The sequence below is a fragment of the Maylandia zebra genome, linkage group LG10, assembly GCF_041146795.1.
Source record: "Maylandia zebra isolate NMK-2024a linkage group LG10, Mzebra_GT3a, whole genome shotgun sequence".
Classification (NCBI taxonomy): domain Eukaryota; kingdom Metazoa; phylum Chordata; class Actinopteri; order Cichliformes; family Cichlidae; genus Maylandia; species Maylandia zebra.
In genome coordinates, this window is record NC_135176.1 from 28,530,945 (window position 1) to 28,558,076 (window position 27,132).

At 40.6% G+C, this 27,132-nt stretch overlaps 1 protein-coding gene across 2 annotated transcripts in view; it reads right to left on the reverse strand.

Moving 5' to 3' along the window:
• Positions 1–27,132, reverse strand: part of doc2b (double C2-like domains, beta) — a 188,730-nt gene that overhangs the window by 19,426 nt on the left and 142,172 nt on the right. For both annotated transcript variants that reach the window (XM_004551168.3, XM_004551167.3), the window contains 2 exons: positions 26,763–26,872; positions 20,826–20,952 (listed from right to left, as the gene is read on the reverse strand). In XM_004551168.3, coding sequence (XP_004551225.1) covers positions 20,826–20,952; positions 26,763–26,872 — 237 coding nt within the window. The remainder of the gene's footprint in view (positions 1–20,825; positions 20,953–26,762; positions 26,873–27,132) is intronic.

Consider the following 27,132-nt stretch of genomic DNA (forward strand, 5'->3'; position numbering starts at 1 on the left):
AAAACTGAGAGTTTTTGATAATTTGTACAAAACTTTTTCCTGTTTGGATCCACTGTGTAAAAGCTACATTTCTATAGTCGTTTCTGTCATTTATTTGTTTATCTATTACTTATTAGGTGTGGTATGAATGGTAGTGGGCGATGTCTTTATCAGTAGGAAAAGCAGTAAAACTTATGAAAATACAGTTAGAAGTCTAAAATTTATGCCCTCATTTACATTTTCCAAAGCCATCCAGTGAGCTGGATTTAAGTCTTTGCTAGACGGATTCCCGGATCTAAACAATATAACTTAATCCTTAAAATTCTCCTTACTCCATGACTTATATCAAACTGGGAATGCAGTTTGATATAAGTTGATTTAAGGTCTTCTGCTGGAAAAAAGGGAACTCACAGGCTAACCATCTCTCTTCTTGTGTGCGCCTCCGCTTTCTAAAATTGAAACATTTTCACTTACATAAGCCGAAATGCAGTGAAAGATGTGATTAAACCCCATCTCATCTGACCCATACCTTTTGCTTAAGCTAGAAACTTCCAGGATTTTGGAGGAACATCTTTGTAACCATGCCATGTCCTTGGCACAGAGACTGCATATTGCTCGTTTGTTATTTTGAAGGGTCCCTGAATTACCCAGAATTTATTAAAAAGAAATTAGATGTCTTGGCCTTTGCCTCTCTCATTGCCACTACAATCATCCACCTACACTCAAGTCTTCAAAATCTGTCCGAGTCCTACTAAGAAATGTCACATGGGTGTCTTTCCTTTTATGTCTTGGTAAAATACTTGCAGCCCCCCATTGATTACACACGTACTGCTTTCCCATGTTATGTACTTGAATTCTCAGGGATGTTGAACCTTTGCTGCACAGCTGCTTATATAAAAGCAGTAAAACATTACCTCATCAGGATCCAGTGAAGGAGTGGGAGGACAGGTCTTTCTTTTTTTTACCTTCTTTTAATTTTACCTTAGTCTATTCTTGGTTTGCTCTGGCTCTTTGTAGCTCGGCTTCTGTCTTTGCCAGGACATTTCTGTTCATATGTAACCTGTAAAGTTTCCAGCACCTACAGTCGTAGCTGTCTAGACAAGTACGTGCATTAAAAATCAGCCAAACACTGATTGGCTGATTGATCCCATCTCCGTTGTAGATGATGAGTTAATGGCCTCATCAAAATTAATTTACCATGTTCCTTGAGACAAGAAAAACATCGGAACTGACACATGATGTTAAAAGTGTGTCTCCAAACGCGGCACCTCACTCCCCCCCCCTACCACAGATTTCTATATAAACAAATTCTCTTTTTAAACAGGAAGTCTCATTCTTAGGCTGCTGGATAGCATCAGTCATACTGACACCATTGCAACTGCATCAATCATAATCATGCACAGTACACAACTTGATAGCTTGTTAAATGATCATAAGGTGCAGTCAAAATGTGATGACATGCCTCAGGAACAGTAGCAAAATAGGACAGAGAAACTAAAGAGACCACATCCTAGCCACTGAAACGTTCTCACCGCGTGGCTGGCTACCAAGTGAAGGCAGGAGGCTCACGATGGGTTCTGCAAGCTGCTGATACACAGCTCCACTTTCTCATTGTGTAAATCAAGTATTTTGAAATAGGAAACAAGCTTCTCCACAATTTCTTCCCACTGTGCTTAAAAGTCCAGGAATTTTCCAATTCTCCCTCCATCCTGGGAGAAAGCAACACAATATGTAGCTTTCTTGGCACAAAAATAACATTACAGCATTAAAAAAACAGGCTTCTTGAATGGTTTTGGATGGATTTGTGTATGTGTGTATATACATTTGTTTTAAATAAAACATTTTTTTATAAACAAAAGAAAAAAAATGTTGTCTGAATAACCTTATCTCTATACTTCTAATTTTCTAGATCTACCCACATTGTTAGCACATTGTGCACAAAATTAAACACATATTTTTTAACATTCATTTATTCATTTACTCCCTTAGAGGTCAAACGGAAAGAAAACGCCAGCGAATTAAAAAAATGTTGCAAAAGCACACAAAACACCACATAAGTTGAATAAACCACAACGTAAATCAAAACAAAAGTGTTTCTGGGGACACAATAAGGTGACGGACCAGCATCAGTGAGCAAATGTTCTTATGTTCTATTTCTATTGTATTTTATTCAACTTCAGTTGTATTTTCGGTGCTTTTTGCAGCATTTTTCTTTTTTCCTGTGTTTTTTTAAGTTTCAGTGTGATCCAATAATCCAATGAAAATAACTTCACAAATTTTCCTAGAAGGGAGATTGGATTTATTATACTCTTTGCTAGTTCCATATTGTATTCTTGGACTCCTGCAGTAGCTTTGCATGCTTCACTGTTCAAAAATAATCCTTATTTACAGAAACAGCCCCTCACTTCATCCTCTGACTGAAACACTTGATTTTAGCTTTTTTTAAGCCAGTTTTCTTCTGATTGGTTGCCCCTCATAAATACAAGATTTGAACCAAAGACCTGTTAAAATCTATCCCCTGTGACATCATACAGATCCAATGACAGAAAACATTCCATGAAACTGATCATGTAGAGTGGTATGAAACGGCTCAGAGTGAAACTCTAGGCCAATATAATATGAGCATCCTACAGCAGTACATTTGTCTACAAGTCTCATCTAGGAGCTCGGTTTCAAGAGATTCTTGATCTCCCTGGTTTTACGTGATCAAATAAATCAGTAGGGAACACAAGTTCACTTTAACAACAAAAGGGAAGCCTTACAGATACCAAAATGTCATCACAAATCCTCGTCTTATAAAACATCCTTGCCGTTTCGTGTTCTTTTTGCACAACTTCAGTCCAACTGAGTTTTATTTATATAACACAAAATCACAACTGCAGTTGCTTCAAGGTGCTTACAGTTGCTCTGCCATTTAGAGGCCTCAATGGCAGCCTGAAAGCGGGTTAATCGTAAAGAACCACACTCCTCGATTGAGGAGGGAATGAAACAAACAAATAAACAAAAAAACTCTGTTGAAGTATAAACTTTGGAATATCAGTGATCATATCAGCTATAATGATCTGTTTTGTCCTTGATAAAATATTCTCATAATGATTTTTTTTTTAAAATATTTAAAAAAAATATCTGCAGCTTCTGAAGATTAAAGATAATTTCTGCATGATTAAAATATGGCCTTAACATTATGCTTGCAACAATGCAAATAGATAAACTTATGCAATGCATATTTTCCATATAATGTAAACATTGCTCTCATACAATGTTTACTTTTACCTGCAATCTTTTAAACAAACTCCACCAACCTCTACTTCTTACTGACCTCAAAGATTACATCCTGATTTCGGTAAATTCCACACTGAATTAATCTACTTGCCTATCTCCCCATGATTGCAGTTTCTTTCACTCAGTTCTTCATCCTTAGATGGATGCTGAGAATACAGTACTTTGATGTGGTGCTTTGTTGCAAAAGACAAAACAAAACAAAGAGCAGCTATGTGTTGTCTGTTTTTAAAAAGCAGCAATTTTGAGTTGATTGTATTTAACATTAACTTGGTTTAAATGGGACTGAACAACTTCAAAGGTAGGAATGTAAAGGTATCTACAATTAAAAGGGAACTAATTTGGAACCCTGTGGAACTCCATGGAATATGGGGAGTAAAAGAGGAAAAAGACCCAGCAAAGTAGACACACTTTGTCCTGAGACTACAATGGAAAAGAAAGAAAAAAAACAGCCTGATTTACTACAGTATGAGTCAACCTATTACATCAGTGCTTGTTAGTTAAGTTATTGGTAAAACAGACCTGTACAACTACCAGTTATTCACGACAATCTTATGAATGTACTTTTCTTCTACTATACAAGTTTGTGTTGGCCCACAGAGCACTTCTTGTTATCTAGAAAGAAAAAAATACTTGAGTGTATGAAAATGACAGAAAGGCAGTTCAGAAGCCGAAAGAGCTTTTTTTCCATGTCCAGTGACTTAGAAATGCAATTTACCAGCAACTCCTCCACAGCTGCTGATTATGTGAGTAATTCATCATTTTTTCCCTTTACCTCAGCACTTATTTTTAACCACACACACAGGATAAAGCCACTCATATCAACATAGCAAAAGCAAATGAGTCTAAAGAACTTTAAGCTAATCGAGAGCTACTTGAAAGTGCCTGGACCACTGAAAACTGTTTGTGCCATTTCAAATTAATATTCATTAGATTTTCTGTCTCATTTCCTTCTCTCATCTCTGACAGACTGGATGCTACAGCTAAACTGTGAAGTCAAACTGAAAAACCTTGATTTTACTGCAATAACATAGTACAGTACATAGCACCTGAAAAGTAAATGAGTCAAAGTTTTATATGTTGTAGAAAATAACTGATAACGCTGATATAGCTGTGTGGTTTGATTGTGTCTGGATCTGCCGTCACTGCCTTGGAGCGCCAGTGGGGGAACGATTTACTGTGAGCAAGGAAGGAAGTCCCACTGAGATCAAATCTCTTACACAAGGGCAACAAACTCAAAACATCTCAGAAATGCAACAAATACAAGGTAAAACGCAAGCTATACAATAAACAAATAGTAAAAAAAACACACCCATCAAAACATCCACATCTCAGTTTACGTTAGACGGGGAGGAAAGTTGCCGGAATTTGGATTGTGTGTCGACCACCCCCAGCAGGAGATAAAAAGCATCAGCTTTTAGATGTAAGCTAGTTCATGTGGTTTTCTCTTCCCCTCACTGTAACAGCCGACTTAAATCAGTGATTCTCTTGTTGAAGTCACAGTGAATTTCATAATTAATCACTTGTGGGCCTGACTTGGTCAGGAACATAATTTAAATCACAGACATTTTAAGATGATTTGGAAAAGACATTATCTCCCCTAAATCACTTCAGCTGTGTTATGTGAGCTATATTTATTTTATATTTTGTGAGCTTTTGGGAGATTTTTCCAACTTCTGTTGGTTTTCAGCAATTTGTTTTAATTTTTTTGTGTGTGACCTTAATTTGCAGTGCGTTTGACCTCTCAGGGCCACCGTATAAAACCCATAATATTTAAGAACCAGGCAAACCACTTTAATGTATGTGCAGTAGCAAAATGTCCTTTAATTTTGGTCATAGCATTTTTTGGACTAGTTTTTATGCTCATTTAAATTCTTGTTTGCTCTGTACCTGTTGCTTTCCTATGTATCAGTGACAGCTACCTGCTTGCATACTTAGTACTTGCTTTGGTCCCATTTCTATTATCCTCCTCCTATTCTCTATCTTACTTGTTAAGCACCTTGGCATACCCTTGGTTTATAAGTGTGCTTTATAAATAAAGTTTATTATTATTATTAGTTATTTCTCACATACTTGTAAATGGAGTAATAGAGACAGAGTGTACATGGTACATAGATATATTATGAAAACTATGTACAAGACAACAACTACAGTCCCTGTTACTTTGACTGAAAGTTGCTGTCAATATGTCAAAAGAAAACTTTTTTTTCTTTCTAACTCGATTTGCCAAATAATTAAAAAAAAGTTTGCATATGTTCTGAAAATTTTCACAACTTTTAAATATTACTGGTTTCAGTTGAATGGACATTTTTCTGCATTTTTCAGATACATCAACAAGCAGGTGAATAAAATGCATGTTTATCAGATAACCAGCCATAAATGTCCTTCAGGAGTTCACAGGTGGCCAGAACCATGACTGTAAATGAATGACAATGAGCTCTGAAGCAGCTGGATGTATAAATAAGCACCTGTTTGCCAACAAGTCAAGATATCAGCTTAAAATATGATCACATGTCCCTATTGTGTGCATTTTCAATGCTGCTGGTGTCTCACAGAAAAGGACATGGTATAATTTGGCACCAGTGCCTGGATGCATCACGTTTAAGCAGCAGTGAGCCAGGTCTGTCACTCCCAACAAACAAACAAAGCAAAAGACAAAGCTCCAAACGGGATGCAGTCCACTTTCTTGTGGCTAATAAACAACCCACCCATCCGTCACCTAGCCAACTCACTAATGGAGATTTTGTAGCTTGGGGCTGTGATCTCTCAGCGCCCAGCGTTGCTGCAGCTGGTGCATCAAAGAACCCTTGCACACCATAGTGAGTTGCAAGCACTATCTGGCAGAACAGCATTATTTGATGCCACAGGGTAGAAATGCATTATCACAACTTCTTTTTTCTGCCTCCAAGTGGCAAGAACCCCCCCCAAAATCTTAGAGACAATGACCAGTACCACTGGCAAGTTGTTGATGTAAAAGCACAAAAATATACCTAAAAACATTGCAACATTGTCAACATTGACAGTAACAAGCTCTGAACACAAGATGAATAAAAGCTGGGGTCTACCACACCAGGCAAAATCCTAAGAGCTAAAATCCCGTGGGACTTCTAGACAGACAGACAAACTGGTCAAGGCTAACCAACCGACATAGTAGTGGTGGACAAGCAGAAGGAGACAGGTGCAGTGATATACCAAGTGATAGCAACATGAGAAAGAAGAGATGAAAAGCTGGAGAAATACCAAGGGCTGAGAGAAGAGCTCGAGAAGATGTGGAAGGTGAAGGAAACAGGAAACAGTGGCTTCTGCACATCCCAGGAACATGATCCAAGATCTGTGTCCAGAAGAGAGAAGTCCAAGGAACAGCAAAGACACTGCAGAGGACCCTCAAGCTCCCAGGCCTTGGGTAGAGGACTTGAGCCTGAAGGATACATGTATATAGATACGTATCCACATAGCTGCCCACTTGGAGACAGCAGCCTAGATTTGAGTCTGACACGTGGCACTCTTTTGTTTCTCACCACTTTCCTGTCTATTTTCACTGTTTCACCATCAAATAATGGCAGAAATGCCCAAAAAATAATCCAAAAGAAAGTGCCCTCACAAGCTGTGCAATCTATGATCTTTGCTGCCAACACCCCCAAAACTCCCACAATAATCAGAAAACAATATTTAAATGAAGAGCAAAACTGGCATAAAGAAACAGCTCTGCAGACGCAGACTGCTGCCTCCACCACACACTCTTGTACTGTGTGTAGGAGACAGGGCTCAACAATCTGTCTAGCAGTATCCACAGCAGGATACTAATCAGATATCTCCAAGGAGCTGACTCTCCCCACATGAATCACACATGACTTTTACAAGACGTCTCACTGGACTGGTGACGACATTCAACTCATCTAGCGTGCCAACATGTTTCAGTTGCCACTTCAGCTTACTCTCAAATCCATTTTGTCCAGTTGTGATTTTGTAGTTTCCGTCTGCCTGTATCCTTTAACAGAGCGCACTTTAGGAATCCACGACAAACCAAGAGCGTCGAGACACATACAGTAGCGAGGGAGGAAGCAAAAACCTCTGCCTGGATAGTAACAAGCCCAGCATGCCTGACAAGCACTGACATTTTTACAGCACTCACTGTCTTATTTTCAGTTTCACACTCACAGATCATTCATTTAGCCTGAACACCAGCCCTTTGCTAACAGCTCTTTTTTATGCCAGCATATAAATAATCCATACCAAGAAAGTAGCAAGTAAACTGCATTCACTGCGAGAGTGACCACAATGGATAAAATGACAGTATTTTTCGGTCCATAAGGTGCACCAGATTATAAGGCATATTAAGTGAAACCAAACAGTCAGATAAACAAACTTTACTCAACTCATTCTTGCGTCCTCCACTTCCTATTCCCATGTTGTTGCAGTATATTAATGACCAGTGTTGGTCAAGTTACTTGAAAGTAACTATCAGTAACTAATTACTGATTACGTCACCAAAAAAGTAATCCAGTTACTTTACTAATTAGTTATTTTCAAAAGTAATTAATTACCTAGTTACTTTTTAAAGACACGATTTACAACCTGAAGAGGTGATAAAGCGATAGATCTTTCAGCCCAATTCTACTTTTTCTACATAATCCATCATACAAAATTTAATCAAATGGAAAAGTCTGTTTTTAAAACTTGTTTTATCAGTTTTAATCTTTTAACTTTATGCATCAAGCAAAAACTTAATTATATGCAACATTCTCTGACTGGAAGAAATTTGTTTAACATTTAAACCTATTTTCTGCACATTCCAGCACATAAAATAATTTTTTTTTGTGTGTTTACACTCAATCTTTCAAATAAATGCAAGTAAAACACAGCAGAAAATAAATAAAGTCAAAGACTCAGTGGTCCTGTTGCTCTATTTTCACCTGTATCCGGTTGTTCAGTCTGACGTCACTAGCCGTGTCTGGGTCTAAACTCCGCTGCAGGTCCATATATCAAACGATCACTATGGCATTACTGAGAGTTGAAAAACTGTCTAAAGTCTTTCATCTTTAATAAAATAATCAGCGTTCTGCTCTACCAGGTGTAACAATTGAGTTTAACATCCAGGCATCCATGAAAACGGAATTTATGACATTTAACGGAGTTAGAAGTTAGAAGGGAGTTAGCTCGCTAGCTTCTATCTAAATACAATATAGCATGTCCTGACTGCGGGGTTTTGGAAACAAATTAAAACGTACAGCTCTGTTATCACTTCCATCATAAATGAAGACAGAAAACTAAACAGCAGTGACGTTTGTAGGGTTACTGAAGTTGGGCTAGCTGGTATATAATGATGTGCTACGTGACCGCTAGCGACACAGCTACGTTAGCATAATATAAACAAGCTAACTTTTTTTCCACTCGATAAAAGTTAACGTGAGTGTTCTCGGTGGTCAGAAACAAATGTAATCGCATGGCAGGATGCTGTAAAAGGAGAACAACTGAGATAATCCATCCACAATACGAGGTTAGTCATTCATATACTGCTGCATGGGCTGGGCTGTAGTTACATCCTAAGGTTTTAAAAACTGAGCTTAAATAAATGATTAGCGGTAATAAAAGCCGAGGGAGGTCAACAGTGATCACTGACTGTTTTAGGAGCTTTTTGAGATCAAATAGAAGAAAATACATAACATTAAACATGTTAACAACACAAAAGCCATATTAAACGCAGACTACTTTAGACCCGGAAGTAGGATTCGTCGCGTCATCACTGGATTGCAGGCGGAGGTTTGCCCATCTTTGTTAATGACTAACCTCGTATTGTGGATGGATTATCTCAGTTGTTCTCTCGACTGAAGTTTGGTCCGTTTGCAGCATCCTACCGTGCCATTGCATTTGTCCGTAACCATCGGGAACCCTCACATTAACTTTTATTAAGTGGAAAAAAGTTAGCGTTCATCCTCCAGCTTCACTGTGTTTATGTTATCCTAACATAGCTGTGTCACTAGCGATCACGTAGAACATCGTTATATACCAGCTAGTCCAACTTCAGTAACCCTACAAACGTCACTGCTGTTTAGTTTTCTGTCTTCATTTATGTTGGAAGTGATAGCAGAGCTGTACGTTTAATTTTTCAGAAATCTCTCAGTCAGAACATGCTATATCATGTTTAGGTAGAAACTAGCGAGCTAACTTCCTGCTAACTTCTAACTCCTTAGCTGTAATGCTCCGACAATCCACCAAGCTGTTCAGCTTCATAGCTTACCAAAGTTGTACTAAAACATTTTGACAGATTTTTGAGCGCCGTGTACAATCGGTTCAAGGTCAATAAGCACAACCAGAATTCATACATAAGGCGCACTGTCTATTTTATTTTAAGTGTGCCTTATAGTCTGAAAAATACGGTAGATAAGAGTGTTTCAGAGGGACCGCTTAGGTAAGACTGCAATAGTTTGTACATGTGCACAGGAGGGATAGTGGATACATTGGACAAAGGATGTTGTAGATGGGTCTTCCAGGCAGGAAGAAAAGAGAAAGCCCACAGGGAATATTCATAGATGTAGTGAGGAGGATTTGCAGAGGGTTGGTGCGACAGAGGAGGATGCTGGCACTATTTTCTTTCCTTTTCATCTCACACACCCCAAAAATCACTATATGATGAATAAATCTGTTATTTAATTTTCAAAATGTCAAACAATCCCTTAAACAGGACTTTACAAGCCAACTGATGGCATCACAATGACAATATCCATCTTTTATATACCATCTTTGTATGAAATACTAGAGAAGAAAAACAATGGCAAAATGGTTTGAGTATCTTTGCTTGGATCAACCATGGGGTGAAAATTCTTTCTGATAGTAACACGCATGTGTAAGGTGCTCATGCAGGTGTGAAACAGATTAGAAGCAAATAAGGGAACAGCAGCAGGAAAGGAGCACCCACAGGAGAAGAAGGAAATCACAAAGGATGTGCAAATCCTAACTGCAACATTTTGGCTCAATTTTCATTTTTCAAACTAAAAGCAGCATATGGTTTAGTGGTTTTAGGGTTCCTAATACACTGGAGTGGTTTGAATGCAAAGCCTAAATGTAGTAAAAGCTTTTCAAACTAAAATTTATGGATGTCTCCTAAGATGTGACTCCTCGTGCAGCTTTTATGAATCCCCGTTTCCTTTTTCTATTAATCTGTTCAAACATAAAATCAATTAACATAACCAAACACACCGCCGTGCAGTGGTGTTTACTTTACATTTTCCAGCTACATGTACCATTGCCTCAGGGAAAACTCAATTATGATTGGCTAGAGGATGTCCATTAATTGAATTTAATGCACAGCATTACCGGATACCTCCGATGAGACCATCTCCACATCACTCTGAATGAAAGCAGGCACGGTGCTAAATAATACAGTGAAATATGTCTCACTCTGTGCTCGCTTCATTATTTTCTCCAAAGACTGACAACAAAGCAGCGCATACAGTAGGTAGCAACCCAGCACAATAATATTCCAAGTGTATTGACTGGGTCCCAGGTATTACACAGCCCCTCAGGGGTTACCAGGGAAACAGAGGTATTACCAAGAAAAATGTCTGATCATATGCCAGGATAAAGGGGAGGGTGTCTTTGACTGGTTCACACTATTCTCCCAGTAATCAATTCAAAAATTTAGCCATGCACTTTAAAGTGAAACCCCTTCCCACAAGCCTCCATCTTTTCGTATTATTTATGGTAACAATACAACAAAGAAATTCTGACATGCTAAGAGGAACACCAGTGTTAGTCTGTGACACAGGTCACGTCTGAATCTCTTTGAGAGAATGCGTGGGTAGTTCAGGATTTGAGGCTTTAAATGTGTGCAACAGGAAGCTGGGTTGAAATACATCTCCTGCCAATGTCCTGGTAGGATCTCTTAGATCAACACCTCTCTGAAAACAGTGGGGCGCTAACTATTGTGCTGATGCAAGAGAAGCGGCTGAGGCATACAGAGCACTGGCATTCACACACATATTCCACGCAGAGAGGATAAATAAAGCTGTGCCCGTAACAGCAGAGTTAAAAACAGGTGAGAGAAATTGTTGCTCAGAGGCTTAAGAGGAATATTTAGGCTTCTCAGTCTCTGGTTCTCTCGCCTTTAAGGAAAAAAAAACACAAAGCGCCTCGTTTGTACTTGTACTAATGTGATTATCTCCTCATTCAAACTTCAGTTCCCACGTCTGGCTGGAAATGCTGAAAAATGTCCATGTCTGCAGTAGATTTCAATGAGGTAAAAGCAGCAGCCTCGAACAAATGAAGCCAAAGCTCAAGGGAGAAAAAATGCAGCTCTCTGAACCGTCACAAGAGGCTGCCCCCAAAAACAAGACAATGCCACAGACATCAGATCAAAACAGTGAAGCCAGCATAGGAGCATCTTAAACCTGTTTTTCTTGAAATGGCCACCGGGGGCAGACTGCTGAGGTTGCAAAAAGACTTATTATTGTACAAGTATATGGGAAGAGGCTCCTCCCTTCCCTTGGTTTAGGTTTCACTTTTTCCAAACTCGACTAATATCTAGCAAGTGTTTGCGGACAAGTCAGACTCCATCTTCTATGCAAACTATCTCGACTGGTTTTCTTGTTCAGCATCCAGTTTGCAAATGATTTCATCCAATGACAGCCAACAGTTTTCAGGAACTACTCAGAAATTGGTGAATACACGTATTTTCCTGCGGTTGCCAGATAGTTGGAGCCTTGTGTAAGTGAATGATTAGCTGTTTGGAGTTTTTAAATATTAAACAGCTAACATTGTGGTTCATGCATTTTAACAACAAACTGGCAGGCTAGCCTCTGACTTATCATTCCAAAAAAATTGAAGATAACAAATTGATAAAATTCACTGAAGTTTCCAACCAACTGTAAAGATGTCTCCTTGAATGTAAAACTATATAGTTTGCGTAAAATATAGCATTAAGAACACTAACATATCGGTGTGGAAGTGAAGTGTTAGAACCCCTGGATGTCAGAAATGTGAGAAAACCTTGTCAGAGAGAACGGAAAGATAAAGGTCTGTAAGGCATTTCATGTTCTAAGTTGTACAGGCCATCACATCCATCATTATTAACACTGTCACCCTTTAGCCACATGTGCCATACTCTTTTGTGGCTGAATGCTTTCAGCAAGCATTTGGCGTGATGCCGTAGTAACTGTTTCCAGGAAAGACAGATCAACGGCTTTTAAACACGGGCTTACATAATGAAAGAAAATACAATTTGAAATTACATAAAATGTGGCAACAGGGTGAGCTACAAATTTGAGGCCTTCTATTACAGCTAAGCCTTTCATTGTCCAACTGAGTTGAGGGAATACAGAAATGTATTGTACAGAGACACTGATCCAAGATTCATTGCCAGATTAGGCTGCTGGCTTCTACTGTTCAGGGCCTCTTGCCGTCTCCTGGTGCCAGTGCTCATTGCAGATCCAGAGTCCAGGCTTGGAGACTCATCCATTAAATTGAAAATGGGCAATTGGTCAAACTCACAATGTTGGCAGGCACAGCAGTCCAGCCTCATTGAAATTACCAAAACATACAAAGTGTTCCTCAGTCTTTATGTCAGCATGTACAAAATATTCATTGGTTCTATATTCTAATAGATGAAGTGCTGCCTTGAATATAGCGTTGTAAGAGCTTTTAAATTAAGAATTCTTCATGTTTTCATGTCTGAGTGTCATTTGTAAATGTGTATACAAATGGTTTGCAAACCTCCAGCAAACACTCACTAAACTGATTGGGGGAAAAACTTATATATTCTTTGTGACTAAGGTCACCCACTGATCTCTAACACTGTGCAATTAAGTTCTAAGGGGAAGATGTCTGAAATTTAAAAACACTACAAAATCATAGTATTTACAAAGATTTTAGTAGTTTTCTGTTGAAGAAGGTAAAACAGTAACAACTTTATTTAGCCACTGTTAGCTGCTGTTAGCCGCTGTTAGTGAAACTATATTTGTAGTAAGGGTGTAAGATTTCTCCAAGCGTTTATTCACGCTTGGTGAATAAACTCTCATATGTTGTCAGACTGTAACTGACTACACGAGACTTGAGGAGGAGGAAGTCGACACATTTTATTAAGATCATGATCGCGTTGTCTCTTTCCTTTGCATTTTAATTTCTTTGTTGTCCCTCCACTGCACTCGAATGTCTACACCTTTTTTTTTCTTCTCTTTTCTGCCTTTGGTGTACTACATTATATATTTGGCCAGTCTCTAGCCAGACACGTAAAACGTTACTAGTCAGAAGGGAGGTATCCTTTCCGACCACTGTATTCAAATATGGTGAAGTAACATGGCTGCTTACATGAACCACAAATCTCCTCCTATGTATTTTTAATAGATTCATTTTAAGTTTATGAGAATGCATCAGTTTGTTGGAAGATGAAATTACACACTAATCTATGTATATTCATGAATACAATATACATTTTCATAAGATAAGATAAGATAAGATAGAACTTTATTAATCCCTCGGGTGGGTTCCTCTGGGAAATTCGACTTCCAAAAAGCACAGCAACGACCAAAGTTACAGTTACAGAATTGTTATGTGTATATATATATATATATATATATATATATATATATATATATATATATATATATATATACACATACATACACACACACACACACACACACACACACACACACACATATATAAATACAGAGACAAATATAAATAAAATATACAAAGGGGATAAATAGAATAAATAGGAATAAAAAATAAAAATACAAGTGAATTGCACATTTCAAGTATTGAGTCTATTGCACTGTTGACTATTTACAAAAAGTATTGCACAAGGTATTGTACAGTGAGGTAAAGAGGCACTACAGCTTAGTTGTTCCCCCCTCCTTTGTCCTCCTGTTTCCCCTCCCTCTCCCCTCCAGAGAGGAGTTAAACAGTTTGATGGCGTGTGGGACAAAGGAGTTTTTAAGTCTGTTGGTTCTTGTCTTGGGGAGAAGCAACCTGTCACTGAACAGACTCTTCTGATTGTTTATGGCCGTGTGCAGAGGATGCCCAGCATTGTTCATAATGTCCAGCAGTTTCTTTAATGTCCTTTTCTCTGCCACTGTCACCAGAGTGTCCAGCTTCATGCCGACCACAGAGCTAGCCCTCCTGATCAGTTTCTCCAGCCTGGATGAGTCCCTCTTTGCTGTGCTGCTCCCCCAGCACACCACAGCATAGAAAAGTACTCCAGCAACCACTGACTGGTAAAACATCCTCAGGAGCTTCCTGCAGATGTTAAAAGACCTCAGCCTCCTGAGGAAGTACAGTCGGCTTTGGGCTTTTTTATACAGGTGCTCTGTGTTGCATGACCAGTCCAGTTTATTGTCCACCCACAGCCCGAGGTACTTGTACTTGTTGACCACCTCCACCTCCTCCCCCTCTATCTGAACCGGCAGTGGACCTTCTCTGGACCTCCCGAAGTCCACAACCAGTTCCTTAGTCTTTGAGGTGTTGAGTTGCAGGTGGTTTGTGTGACTCCATGCGACAAAGTTCCTCACCAGACTTCTGTACTCCTCTTCCTGATCATCCCAGATACACCCCATGATGGCCGTGTCATCTGCAAACTTCTGAATATGGCATAATTCAGAGTTGTAGCAGAAGTCAGAGGTGTACAGGGTGAAGAGAAGAGGGGACAGCACAGTTCCCTGTGGTGCTCCTGTGCTGCTGACCACAGTGTCAGACGTGATGTCCTTCAGCCTGACGTACTGTGGTCTGTCGGTGAGGTAGTCGGAGATCCAGGCCACCAGGCAGGGGTCCACCTCCATCCTGTTCAGTTTTTCCTGAAGCATACAGGGCCGGATGGTATTAAAGGCACTGGAAAAGTCAAGAAACAGTATCCTGACCGTGCCTTTTCCCTCATCCAGGTGTGAGTGGGCTCTGTGTAGGAGGTACAGGATGGCATCCTCCACTCCGACACCCGCCTTGTATGCAAACTGTAGTGGGTCCTGGGCATGTTGTACCTGTGGTCGGAGGAAGTTGAGGAAGAGCCGCTCTAGAGTCTTCATAAGATGTGACGTCAGTGCCACCGGTCGGAAGTCATTCAGCTCATTGGGCCGGTTCCTTTTAGGGACCGGGACGATGCAGGATGTCTTCCATAGGGCGGGCACTCTCCCCAGTCGCAGACTGAGGTTGAAGACTCGTTGTAGCGGCTCCCCAAGTTCAGCAGTACACGCCTTAAGCATCCTAGGACACACCTTGTCTGGGCCTGCTGCCTTTCTGGGGCGAAGCTTCCTCAGTTGCCTCCTGACCTGATCCACTGTGACACTGGGAGATGTTTGGGAGGGGGGGAGATGTCTTGCTGCTGAGAGAGGGATTGGAGGAGGGGGGTGTCATGGTGTCAGGAAGGGGGGGAAGCGAGGGAGGCAGGAGAGTGGGGAGAGGACTCTGTAGTGAAGGTGAGGGTGAGGGTGGGGGGGTTGTGGGCTGGTCAAACCTGTTGAAGAAGTTGTTGAGTTCGTTTGCCTTCTCCACAGTCCCCCCCACTGTGCTTTTCTTGGTGTTGTGGCCTGTGATGGTTTTCACACCATTCCAGACCTCCCTCATATTGTTCCTCTCCAACTTCTGCTCCACCTTCCTCCTGTAGGTGTCCTTTGCTTCCCTCAGGCAGCGTTTGACCCAGAATGACCCTGAAAAATGACCTTTAAGACTTTAAGGTTACATCAACGCTTTTCTGTGTTTTCTACCCAATCTACTGACTTTTATATAAGCCGAAGAAGCCAGTTAAAAGGCTCCACTGTCAAGACCATCAATAAGACAGGCAGTGTGAGCTGCTGGATGAGATGATTAAATGGTTGCTCTATTCTCCCCGGCACACAAAACAACTTCCTGTTTTCAGACAGAGCTCCTCATCCAAGCGCAAACAGAGCAGAAAGCTACCTGCCAGAACACCCTTTTCTCTTTTTAACCAGCAACAGTCATAGCTTCACTTCACTTTGCCTTGAAGCAATCTGTGTGAAAAAGGCCTATGAGGCCCTGTTACATGACATACGACAGGGTGGTCCAAAATAGCATGAATCTTATCTGAAGAAGAAATGAAACATTTGTCACCTTTGACGCAAATATCTGCTCTGCTTAAAAACCTATACAGCGATGATCTGAGCTACCCATCTTCTAAAATCAACTCTAGTTTTACTAAACGAATAGTAACGTAAATGAAAGAGCATGTCTGCTGTGCGTGGATAGGTATTCTTTGCTGTAGATAGCTGTTGTAAAGCTGCAGGCAGCAGTGTCATGCAGATATACCTGTGAGTCACGTTGTTTCATGTCAGCACTGACAGTATCTACTGATCACACTTTGCAATCCCTCATCTGGTTGTTATCTCTTAGACATGCAGATTTTTGCCACAAACATTTAGATGCAACGTTGCAAATTGTAAACTTACCCGCTTTACCTACTAACCTACTACTAAACTACTAACTAAACACAAATAATAGCATTTTTAACACTAATACTGCTTTCTGCTCCCGAAAATGCTCAAATCTTTGAATGGCAAATGACTACAAAACACTTTAAATGTGGTCATTTTTGGAAGCACTTACATAAACAAACCTCGGTACAAAATCAAAGCCCAGATTGTTCAATGAATAGTAGCTGTTTGGTCCCAGTTTATGCACAAGCATATTTTTCTATTTTTGGATGCTATTTCTCACTCCCACATAGACAACAAAGCATATGAGTGAAGCAACAGGAAGTTGTCTCTCCAAACACAAGACTGTGCTCCACACTCCAAATATGGATGGTCCAGAATTACACTGCATCCACTTTTTTTTTTAAAACCATAAACTGTGTAGGCATTTTCAAAAGGATATTCAATCACAGTTCAATGATACTTCACTCCACTCCCATGCTCTCATAACGCATAATCCACTCCCGCACCCCACTTATGGGCTCAAAACCCAAGGCTCTAATCTGTCATGTGCTTTAAGCTAAATCCTCGCGGGTCCTGTTGTTTCTTGCAATTACCAACATCTATTATATGGCGCACCATGCCATGCCCTGTTGGGAGCTTTTGTTATACTATTATAATGCACCACTTATTATCTGGATTTAGTATTACCAGATATTTAAATTTGTTCGCACACATATTCTGTCCCAGTGAAACTAATTAGAGTTACATGTTATCAATAAAACAGACCGCATGCCTTCCTTAATTACTCTCCGTGCAGAACTGTAGCTCAGGCTTTGACATGCAGCTGTGTATCTGAACAGAAACAGTGAAATGATTGCTAAACATCAGAAAATATCTGCTAAGTCTTCAGCTTTTGCTTCTTTACACTGCCTATTGTGGATTTTAAGGTTTGTTTTGGATGAATAAGCCAGATTGCAGGACTGATTTTATCCTGAGTTTAAGAGTTGGAAAACTCTGTTTATTTTTAAATGAAATCTGCACCCCCCCCCCCCAAAATGTCTGCTAGTGATCCAAGAGTTTGGTTCAACTGATCAGCATTTAAAGATGTGTTTGCTCATTTGTTCTGGCTCTGAACTTTGACATGAGCAAATAATCGTATGCTTCTATGATGAGTTTTCCTAGGGTGCCAAATTGCGGCAGGTGTTAATTAGGGATGGGTACCGGTATCTGGTGCCTTTATGGCACCGGTTCTGACATAAACGGTAGTAACCAGACCGAAAAGTAGCGCACATTTCGGTGCTTTATTTCCTGAGATGTCATACACTTTGGATTCTAGCCAATCATTTTACCTTTCTGAGGATAGTAGGCGGGCCCAGGTACGTACGTTCTTTTAGAGCAGAGCTACAGATTAAAAATGCCCAAGGCGAAGCGGTCAAAAGTCTGGCTGTACTCCACAGCAAAATATGCAAACTCAGCAGCCTGCAACAAGTGCTTTAAGGTGATACTGTGCAAAGGAGGTAACTCCTCGAATCTGATGAAACACCTGGTGACGCATAGCGTTTTTTAAAAGCCGAGAAATGCACCGTATTTGATAGCTTGCTGCAAGACCTCACACCGTGCACATCTACTGCGGGTGGGTTGCCTGTTATCGGACCCGGAGTTAGCAACATCCCCCAAAAACCCGAAGAGGAGAGTCCTGGCCCCTAGCCCTGCCAGTGTAGCAGAAATGATGATGGATGATGATGGCAGCAGCAGCCGTTCTTCTCTGAGTGAGTAGCTTAATATTGTTCGTGTGTAATTTACGTTGAGTAGGCTAACCACGTTATTAAACTAATGCATGTAAGGTGAACTAGCAAACACCGTCGTAGTTACATGCGGCTGTCTTCTTGTTTGATGGCAGATACTCCCTTCACTCTGGCCAAAAAGGCTAAAATGACCAAAGAAAAAGTGGAAAACAGCTAAACATGAGAGGTTTTTGGACAAAGTTTGTGTTTTTTTCCCATTGTTTAAGCACTGCTTCCAGCCAAGAGTGATACCATATATGACCTATAGCTGCAGAAAAGACTAACATTGTTATCTTTTTACATAAAAAGAGATAAGAGATAAGATAAGATACCTTTATTAGTCCCACGAGTGGGAAATTTTCAAAACAGCTAAACATGAGAGGTTTTTGGACCAATTTTGTGTTCTCCATTCTTTAAGCACCAGTTCGAGCACCGTTTAAGCACCGGCACCCTTTCAAAAGTACCGGTTTGGCACCGGTATCGGATAAAACCTAAACGATACCCATCCCTAGTGTTAATGAACGGTAGGACAGTGCACCACTATTTTGATAAATCTTCCTGAAAGACTTTTACATTCAAAACAAGGGTTTATGACCCTCTCTGAAATGGTTTTAGTGGTTCAGACTTTACCTTCAGGTGCATTGTTCCTGTCAACTGCTGTTTCTTAGTTGACATTACAAACTGATGAAACAGATACCTGAAAACACTTTACTAGCTGCTTCGTCTGGTTAGTGGGTATCAATTATTTCAGTTTTGAGAGTGCTAGGCCAGAAGAGCCAAGGTTTGAAGAGTCAGTGTGCTTATAAAGCTTTGAAAGTTACATAACCTGAACTTTATTGTGAACAAACCAAAGTCTTAACAAGCTCATTAAGGTCTGAGACCTCCGATCTCTTGGGGATACCTAAACAGTTTCTTTCCCTTTTTAAAAACCCCCCACCAAAATTAAACAACATAATGCACTAACTGTGATTAAAATGTGGATAATAATGGGTCACCTTTTACTTAATGCAAACTAAAGTTTGGTGCAGTTTAAAATTGCACAGGTTCTCCCACTTTTCCTAGGCATCAATGTCAAACGTAGGTGAAGGATAAAGATGTTTTGAAAGTTCACCGGCACGGACTGTGAAACCTGGGAGGTAAAAGCAGAGATCAAATCGGCACAGCATTATGAAATCAATTATTCATGCATGTTGAAGAGAGACGTCGTCAAAGTTACACCGCCTTGACGGCCCATCACTCCCGGTCAGATGGTCATACAGTGCAACAGATGTGGAAAATCAAGCTGTTCCCGTGCTGGTCTTTGTGAACATGAGCAAGCTTGCCAAGTCTAACCCACACTTGAGTCACTTAATACACTGAAAATGATGGACTGCTGCTGATGATTATGGTCTCGGCCTACACGTAAGATATTGCACTGAGCAGAGTATAATGTTGAGTATTACATGCTATGCAGTTACACTGTTACACACAAATAAATAATGAAAAAACACAATGACTTCAAGCTTACTGTTTCTCAAGGCAGTTTTATTTAATTAAGCAGGTCATGTCAGCTCTGCTCTGCTGACATGAGCTGTTTATCAGAAGTGTTAGCTTCTTTCTTATGATCAATTTATTTATTCACAGATTTGTATTTGAAGTGTTTTTCTTAGCAGAATAAAGTGACTCCACTGGAAATATACTGGAACAACCTTATGCTTTGTAATGATGACTAAATTACTCTTTAATCTTAAGCTAGGCAGATGTATACCGGACACAGTAATTACAATTTGGTCTAAGGATCCAAGAAGTAAGAAGTAATATGAAAGTAGGGTGAAACAGCAGTCTGGTCAAAACTGAGATACGTTGGCAAAAACTGCACCTGGGACAGAAATATGTTGCTTCTATGTGCAAAAAGAGGAAAAGTGAGCTTTACAAAGCAAGAAATATCTATCAGATTATTGCAGTAAAGATGTGAAATGTATGTTGTTGTTTTTCAAATCGAATTAGGTTAAACTGCCCACTAATTTGATAACTAAAGGGCTGTCACACCTATATTTGCATCTAAATTCAGTGTCACTTGTTGCATGGTGATTTGCACATTTGGAAAAACAAACATGGATTAGAATGTCATCAATGTAATGCAAATCATGTGTTTGGTTTTCTCTTCATCAGGAAGATTTTGTTTATTTATTTTTGTTATAATCGATAAAATGATACGATATGATATTCATATTCATACAGAACTTCTTGTTTGGTGGAAATTTTGACTTAAACTTCCACATGGCATTTAATAACATGTCTATCAGACAGCAAAGCCATGTCTGTAATATTGGCACAATCTTTAGGATCTAAAATGTTGTTGTGAGTACAGCCCCTCAAGAAACAACAACACGATCACGTTTAAACAACATAAAAATGCAGCTGTGTGTGTGGGATGGAGTGAACTTACAGGTAACTGTTTCTCCAGGCAGTTGTTGAAATTCTTGGTTTGATTGGGCTTCAGCTTCTTGAGAGGGATTCGCGTTTCCCCGATGAACTCGTTGTGGCGGAATTTGTCCTCATCACACACTGAAATCCTGAGATGACAAGAACAGAGAAGTGTAGGAGGACATGAGTAGAGCGAGGTTTAGGTTAGGCTTTGTTGCTGAGAGGAGGCTTAAAGCCATAAAACCAGTCATTTTCCACCATCCACCTTCACAGGGCTTCAATTTGTACTTTGTAGTCACAGCTGCTAAATCTGTAGGACCACAGCACTCAGAGCACTGAAGCTACAACCAAGTAGTTCTGCAGGGATCATTGTCAGACTCTATCAGCATGACAGGAAATGATGAGATAATTATACACGAGGACGCGTTCAACCGTGCACGGATCAAAAGATTCAAACATACTAAGATGGAAGGGGAAACTCTACGTGAGAAGATGTTGAGAAAAATTTGACATCATGTCAAAGTCATTTAAGACCCAGTCACGAATTCATCTTGAACACATCTCCATTTGCTCGTCTTATTTACTCAATTAGTGCAGCACGAATCGAACTGTGCTGTGGCGCATTGTCCTTTCCGCCTGTTTACTGATTTCTATTATGTGCCCACTTTGCATTTGTTTCCACTGAACACACAAACAAAACAAATCCTCTTTTCAGTGCAAGACGGCGTCCTTTCTTAACAACAATAAAGACGTGGATTTATAATATAACACAGTAGGCTACAGTCACAAAAGCTAATGATTGATGGGGAACCGAAAGGTCTCTTGCAGTCAAAAGGTGCACGGGGCCACAAAATGAGCTTTGTGTTTTACTGGAGATCTATATTCTTCGCCAGCATTTCATTAAGTTTATAATGAAAGCCAATTATTGGTGCTCCCTGCAGACCTATGCTTTCAATAAATGCAGAGAGCGCCCACCGCCCTAACATGACATGATTCACACTCACGGCTCCAGCATGCCTGTGTTGGGGAATACTGTTTGTTTCAAGTGCTTTTCCGCTGCATAATCAGCTGCAATACTGAGGAAAACATGCAGCCTTTAGGAACCGCACAGCGTTAGGATGTTGTATGTACGTTAATATGCATCACTAATACAGTAGACTGTATGGGACGTGATGCAATCAGACTCTCAGTGAAAATAACTGGACAGGTGCTGAATTCAAATTTCAGTTTCCAAGAAGAAATAGGTTGCGCTGTTTTGGAAGCATGGATGCTTTTCTCACAGTCTATTGTTTCTGGAAAATGGTTAATAAAGGTGTTTTCTGTGTGTGAATAGATCTTTTGGCTTGTGTGCACAGTGTCTGTCACATCTCATCTCTGCTACATTTGCTTCAGGCCTTCATTGTTGTTGTGGCATTCAGTCCAGTAACAATACAGTATTTTTTTTCTGCTCCGCAACACAAAATAATCAGCAAAATACAGTCACATATTTGCAGCGCGTCGATAAGGTTGACAGTCGGTCACTGCAGTCCAGCAATTACTCCAGCTGTCCCAGAAGTACAGCGAGCGCTTTGCAGCTTATATTGTGTAGTAGGAAAGCATGTTTTCACAAAATACATTTAAGCTATTAGAAGTAATGCAATAAAACTTTTGCAAACATTCTGTGATGATTTGGTAGTCACTTGTGTAAACTTATGGAGGTGATAAAAAATGTTTTGTGTCCCTTGTTTCTGTCTTGTTTGCTGGACAAATGGAGGACAAAGTGACAGGCCTAAAAAAACAGTATCTGAAAGTCACGTCCTGAGGAAATGCGAAAAAAATACAGCAAACACCTGACATAGAACCAGCGAGATGCATCGGGCTCTTCAGCTGATCCACCTACTGTTTGTTTATGCCTCATCAGAAATGGCCTCAGTGGAAGGGGAGCAGTGAAGAAGCCATTCTTGAGGAAGGGAAACAGGAAGAAAAGAGGTGAAGTTTGCCAAATTAAACAAGAACCAGACTGATCATCAGGTCTTACAGAGGAGGTCCAGAGAAGGTCAGGAGAGCGATATGACTGTGAGGGTCTAGAGCCACCTGAAAAACATGGCGTCTGTCGTGGTTTGGGGCTGATTTCAGCCATTGGTGCAAAATTCAATAGAATCATAAACGCAAAAAGGAACCATCTGATTTTAATCCATCACACAATACCATCATGAAAGACTAAAAAACTACTTGGATAGAAGAAGACACAGAGGAACACTATCAGTCACAGACTGGTCTCCTCAGAGCCCAGATTTCAACGACACTGAAGCAGTGTGGGATCGTGACAGACAACAGAAGAACAACCAGCTAAAATTCAAAGAAGAGCTTTGAATGTCCTTTAAGAAGGCTGGAGACCCAGTCCTGAAGACTACTTAAAGAAATTGTAAGAAAGTTCGACTGTGTTGAAGAACAAAGGTCATCATACCAAATACTGAAAAGCTCATTAGAACTGTAGCTTATACTGTAGCTTCATGCATGCTTGCATGTTTCAATAAATCATTGCACCCATTTCTAATCTTCCTAGATAAATATGAAGAAGTTTTTGCACAGTACTGTATCTAGATAAACATTGTATTTAATGGCAAAATGTTAGCAGCATAAAACATTCCCATTAGTGTTAACTGATTGTAAGAAGAGAGACTTTCAGAGAAACCTCACTTCTTAGCACGGGCTTGCTTCTTAGTAAGCGCTTGCTTCTCAGAATGGGCTGGAACTCTTTGAAGACATTTTGAACACCGCTTTGTCGTTTGGCATCTGTGCCCTGACATATTGGGTTATGGCATTTGTGAGATCTGTCTGTCACCACCAGTTTCTCATGTTTTAAATAAGATTACAGCTGTGAAGAGGAGTATTTTACCCCAAACAACAGTCGAGGTTTTAGTGAAATTAGAAAAAGCAGGCAAAAAAAAAAAAAAAGAAGTTACAGTTTAACTAAGTTCAACAACCTCAACAATTACAATATCTCCCTATGAGGAGCACTTGGCAACTGTGGAGAGGGCGAACTCCCTTTTGACAGGAAGAGACCTCCAGCAGAGCCCAAAAGGACATAAATAGGGATCTTTAATAAATTAAGTCCCAAAGGTAACTTGAGGTGTGAATACCAGACCTTCAAAGAGAAAACAGTTAAGTGGAGATTATGTGATTATGTGCAAAATATCCACTTCCACATGGAAACACAAAAGATGATTTCAGCACTGTCAAGGGCAAGAAAACCCTATTACTCTAAAAAAATATAGAAATGATGGCCAATCAGAAGTCTGGAGATAATGGTTATTATTATCAAAGTTGAACAAAGAGCGAGAAGTCTTACGTTTGGAGAAAATCGTCTCATGCAAACAGTAACATGGTGCAAGTCTGTTGTCGAAAAACAAGATAAACATGCACATGCACAGTAAACAGTATTTACATGTGGACAATGCTCTAAAAATTGGGCGCCCTTTCAATGAGTGCATGTCAAATGTCGGCTCAAGGGGTCAGTTTAGATTCGTGGGTGGACCTCGGCATGCTGCTAACGGAAAAACAACTTTTGCAATGCTTTATTTTACAAGGGTGTATTTTAATATAAAACATGTAAAACATCCCTAACCACCCAGACTAGTGGGGACTTTTTCCAGCTTTTTGAAGTAGAAACACACCTGTGTGTTATTTCAGGAACAACACTTTTTTTCAGAGAGGAGGAACAAGCAAACCAAAAGGATCATTAAGCTGAGGACTTGTTCCACCCACATTTATCTTGAGGAAGTGAACTGGAGGACAAATCGATGGAGCCGGTAAATGAAATGCTGTGAAAGTCCCTGAAATGTTTTCACGGCATTCCAGCACATAACATTAACTCTAGAAACACATTTGCGACTGGGGTGCTTGGGGGTAAGTGAAGACAAAAGCAAACTGAAATCCTCCACTGCATACGGCCCACCTGGGATGTACGAAATGATTATGCATATGATTGCATAACCTACCTCCGCCACTTGATTGTACAGTGTTAACACTTTGGTAAAAATACAGGAGCAAAGAATGGTGAAGTAATAAAAACAAAGTGCTTTCATTGCATAAGGGCACCGCATTTATCTCAGGAAGATGGAGTTTTAGTGTGTTCTCAGGTGTTGTAGTGAAACACAAATAACCAAACAAACAGGAAGTCCTCTCACCCAAACAGAAGTGCTATTTGGAAATCTGACAAATAAAGGATTTCCCAACTGTTATTACGATCTGAAGCTATTCCAGACTCGGCATGCAAACTCGCAGTGAAAAGGAAGAAAGAGGAAAAGCAACATCATCATTCACTTCTGCTTGAGAGGCTGTGGTTAAACACAGGCTGTAATGTAGTTAGTCTAAAACAGAAACCAAGAAGAAGAGAAACTGTCAAACATCACTGCTCCCTGAAAATGATCTTCTGAAGCCTTTAAAAACAGATCCACGGCAGCTAAGCACACCAAAACAACAAAAGACAGATTTATTCTATCCCTCTCTGCCTTTCAACTCTCCCTTCTATTTTTCTTCTTGTTCACTACACACACCCTTTCCCCCTTATATCCGTCCTTATAAGATGTGTTTGTTATTTTCTTACTTTGTCTTCTATTTCCCCTTCACTTCCTTTCGTTCTTTGGTTAAGTTTTATTTTCTTCCATTTTCTTCCTCTTGCCTATTATTCCTCTATTTTCATTTTTCTCTTCCTTCCTTGTATCTCTTGCTACTTCCTTTCTTCCTTGTTCCATTCCTTGCTTACTCTGTTCCTTCCTTCCTTTGGCTCCTTCCCTTTAAACCTTCTTCCACCCTTCCCCATTTTTTCCTGCCTCTTCCTTTCTTCCTTCTCTTCTTCCTTGCCTCCTTGGTTCCTTTCTTGCTTTCCCTGCTGCTTCTTTCCTTACATTGCTTTTTCCATCCATCCATCCCTCTATTCATCTTTCCTACCTGTATTCCTTCCTTACTTACCTCACTATGTAATGCTCCCTTATTTTCTTGCTTCCTTACTCGTTTACCCTTCTCCTTCTTTTTTGGGGTTTCTTCCTTACTTCCCTTTAACTTCTTTCATCCCACACCCCCCTTCCTTCCTTCCTTCCTTCCTTCCTTCCTCCAACGCCCCCTTTCTTCCTTCTTTCCTCCCTCCCACACCCAGTTCCTTCCTTCCTCCCTTCCTTCCTTCCTTCCTTCCTCCCTTCCTTTCTTCCTCCCAAGCCTCCTTCCTTCTTTCCTTCCTTCCTCCCACACCCCCTTCCTTCCTTCCTTCATTCCTTCCTCCCACGCCCCCTTCCTTCCTCCAACACCCCCTTCCTTCCTTCCTCCCACACGTCCTTCCTTCTTTCTTTCCTTCCTTCCTCCCACACATCCTTCCTTCCTTCCTACCCCCATGCCTCCTTCCTTCTTTCCTTCCTTCCTCCCACACCCCCTTCCTTCCTTCCTCCCACACCCTCTTCCTTCCTTCCTTCCCTCCTCCCACACGTCCTTCCTTCCTTCCTCCCATGCCTCCTTCATTCCTACCCCCATGCCTCCTTCCTTCCTTCCTCCCACACCCCCTTCCTTCCTTACTTCCTCCCACACCCCCTTCCTTCCTTCCTCCCACACGTCCGTCCTTCCTTCCTTCTTTCCTTCCTTCCTTCCTTCCTTCCCTCCTCCTACACGTCCTTCCTTCCTTCTTTCCTTCCTTCCTTCCTCCCATGCCTCCTTCCTTCCTACCCCCACGCCTCCTTCCTTCCTTCCTCCCACACCCCCTTCCTTCCTTCCTTCCCTCCTCCCACACGTCCTTCCTTCCTTCCCTCCTCCCATACGTCCTTCCTTCCTTCTTTCCTTCCTTCCTCCCTCCCATGCCTCCTTCCTTCGTTTTATTTCTTCATTTGTATCCATATGTCCAACCACTCCTTTCTTCTTTTTTCCACATCTTTCATCCCTTTCTTCTCTTTCCATTCATTAAGTGGACACACGTGAGTAGCACTGACAGTACCTGAGTGTTTTGCGGACCATATCCTCATCAGTGATGCCGTAGTAGGTCAGGGTCTCATTCCAGACTGGGTTGAGTGTATTGTGCAGGGTCTTGGTTCTGAGTTTATTGGCCTGAAAGACAAACAAGGAAGACTGTGATTAAAAAGAGCTGAACATCATTCATGAGTGAAAAACACTGAGCTCCTCCTACAGCTCAGGAGAGCTCATTCCTCAGGTGTCATTTTCATTGAAGAACTGACAGAATTATATAAACATCCTTGAAAACGTACAAAGCCTCTCTGCCAGGGTGAAAATTTGTCAACGCGTTGACGTCTGGTGCCACGCATGCAAACACGAGCTCGGTGCTGCTGCATACTGAACGCTGTCAGGAA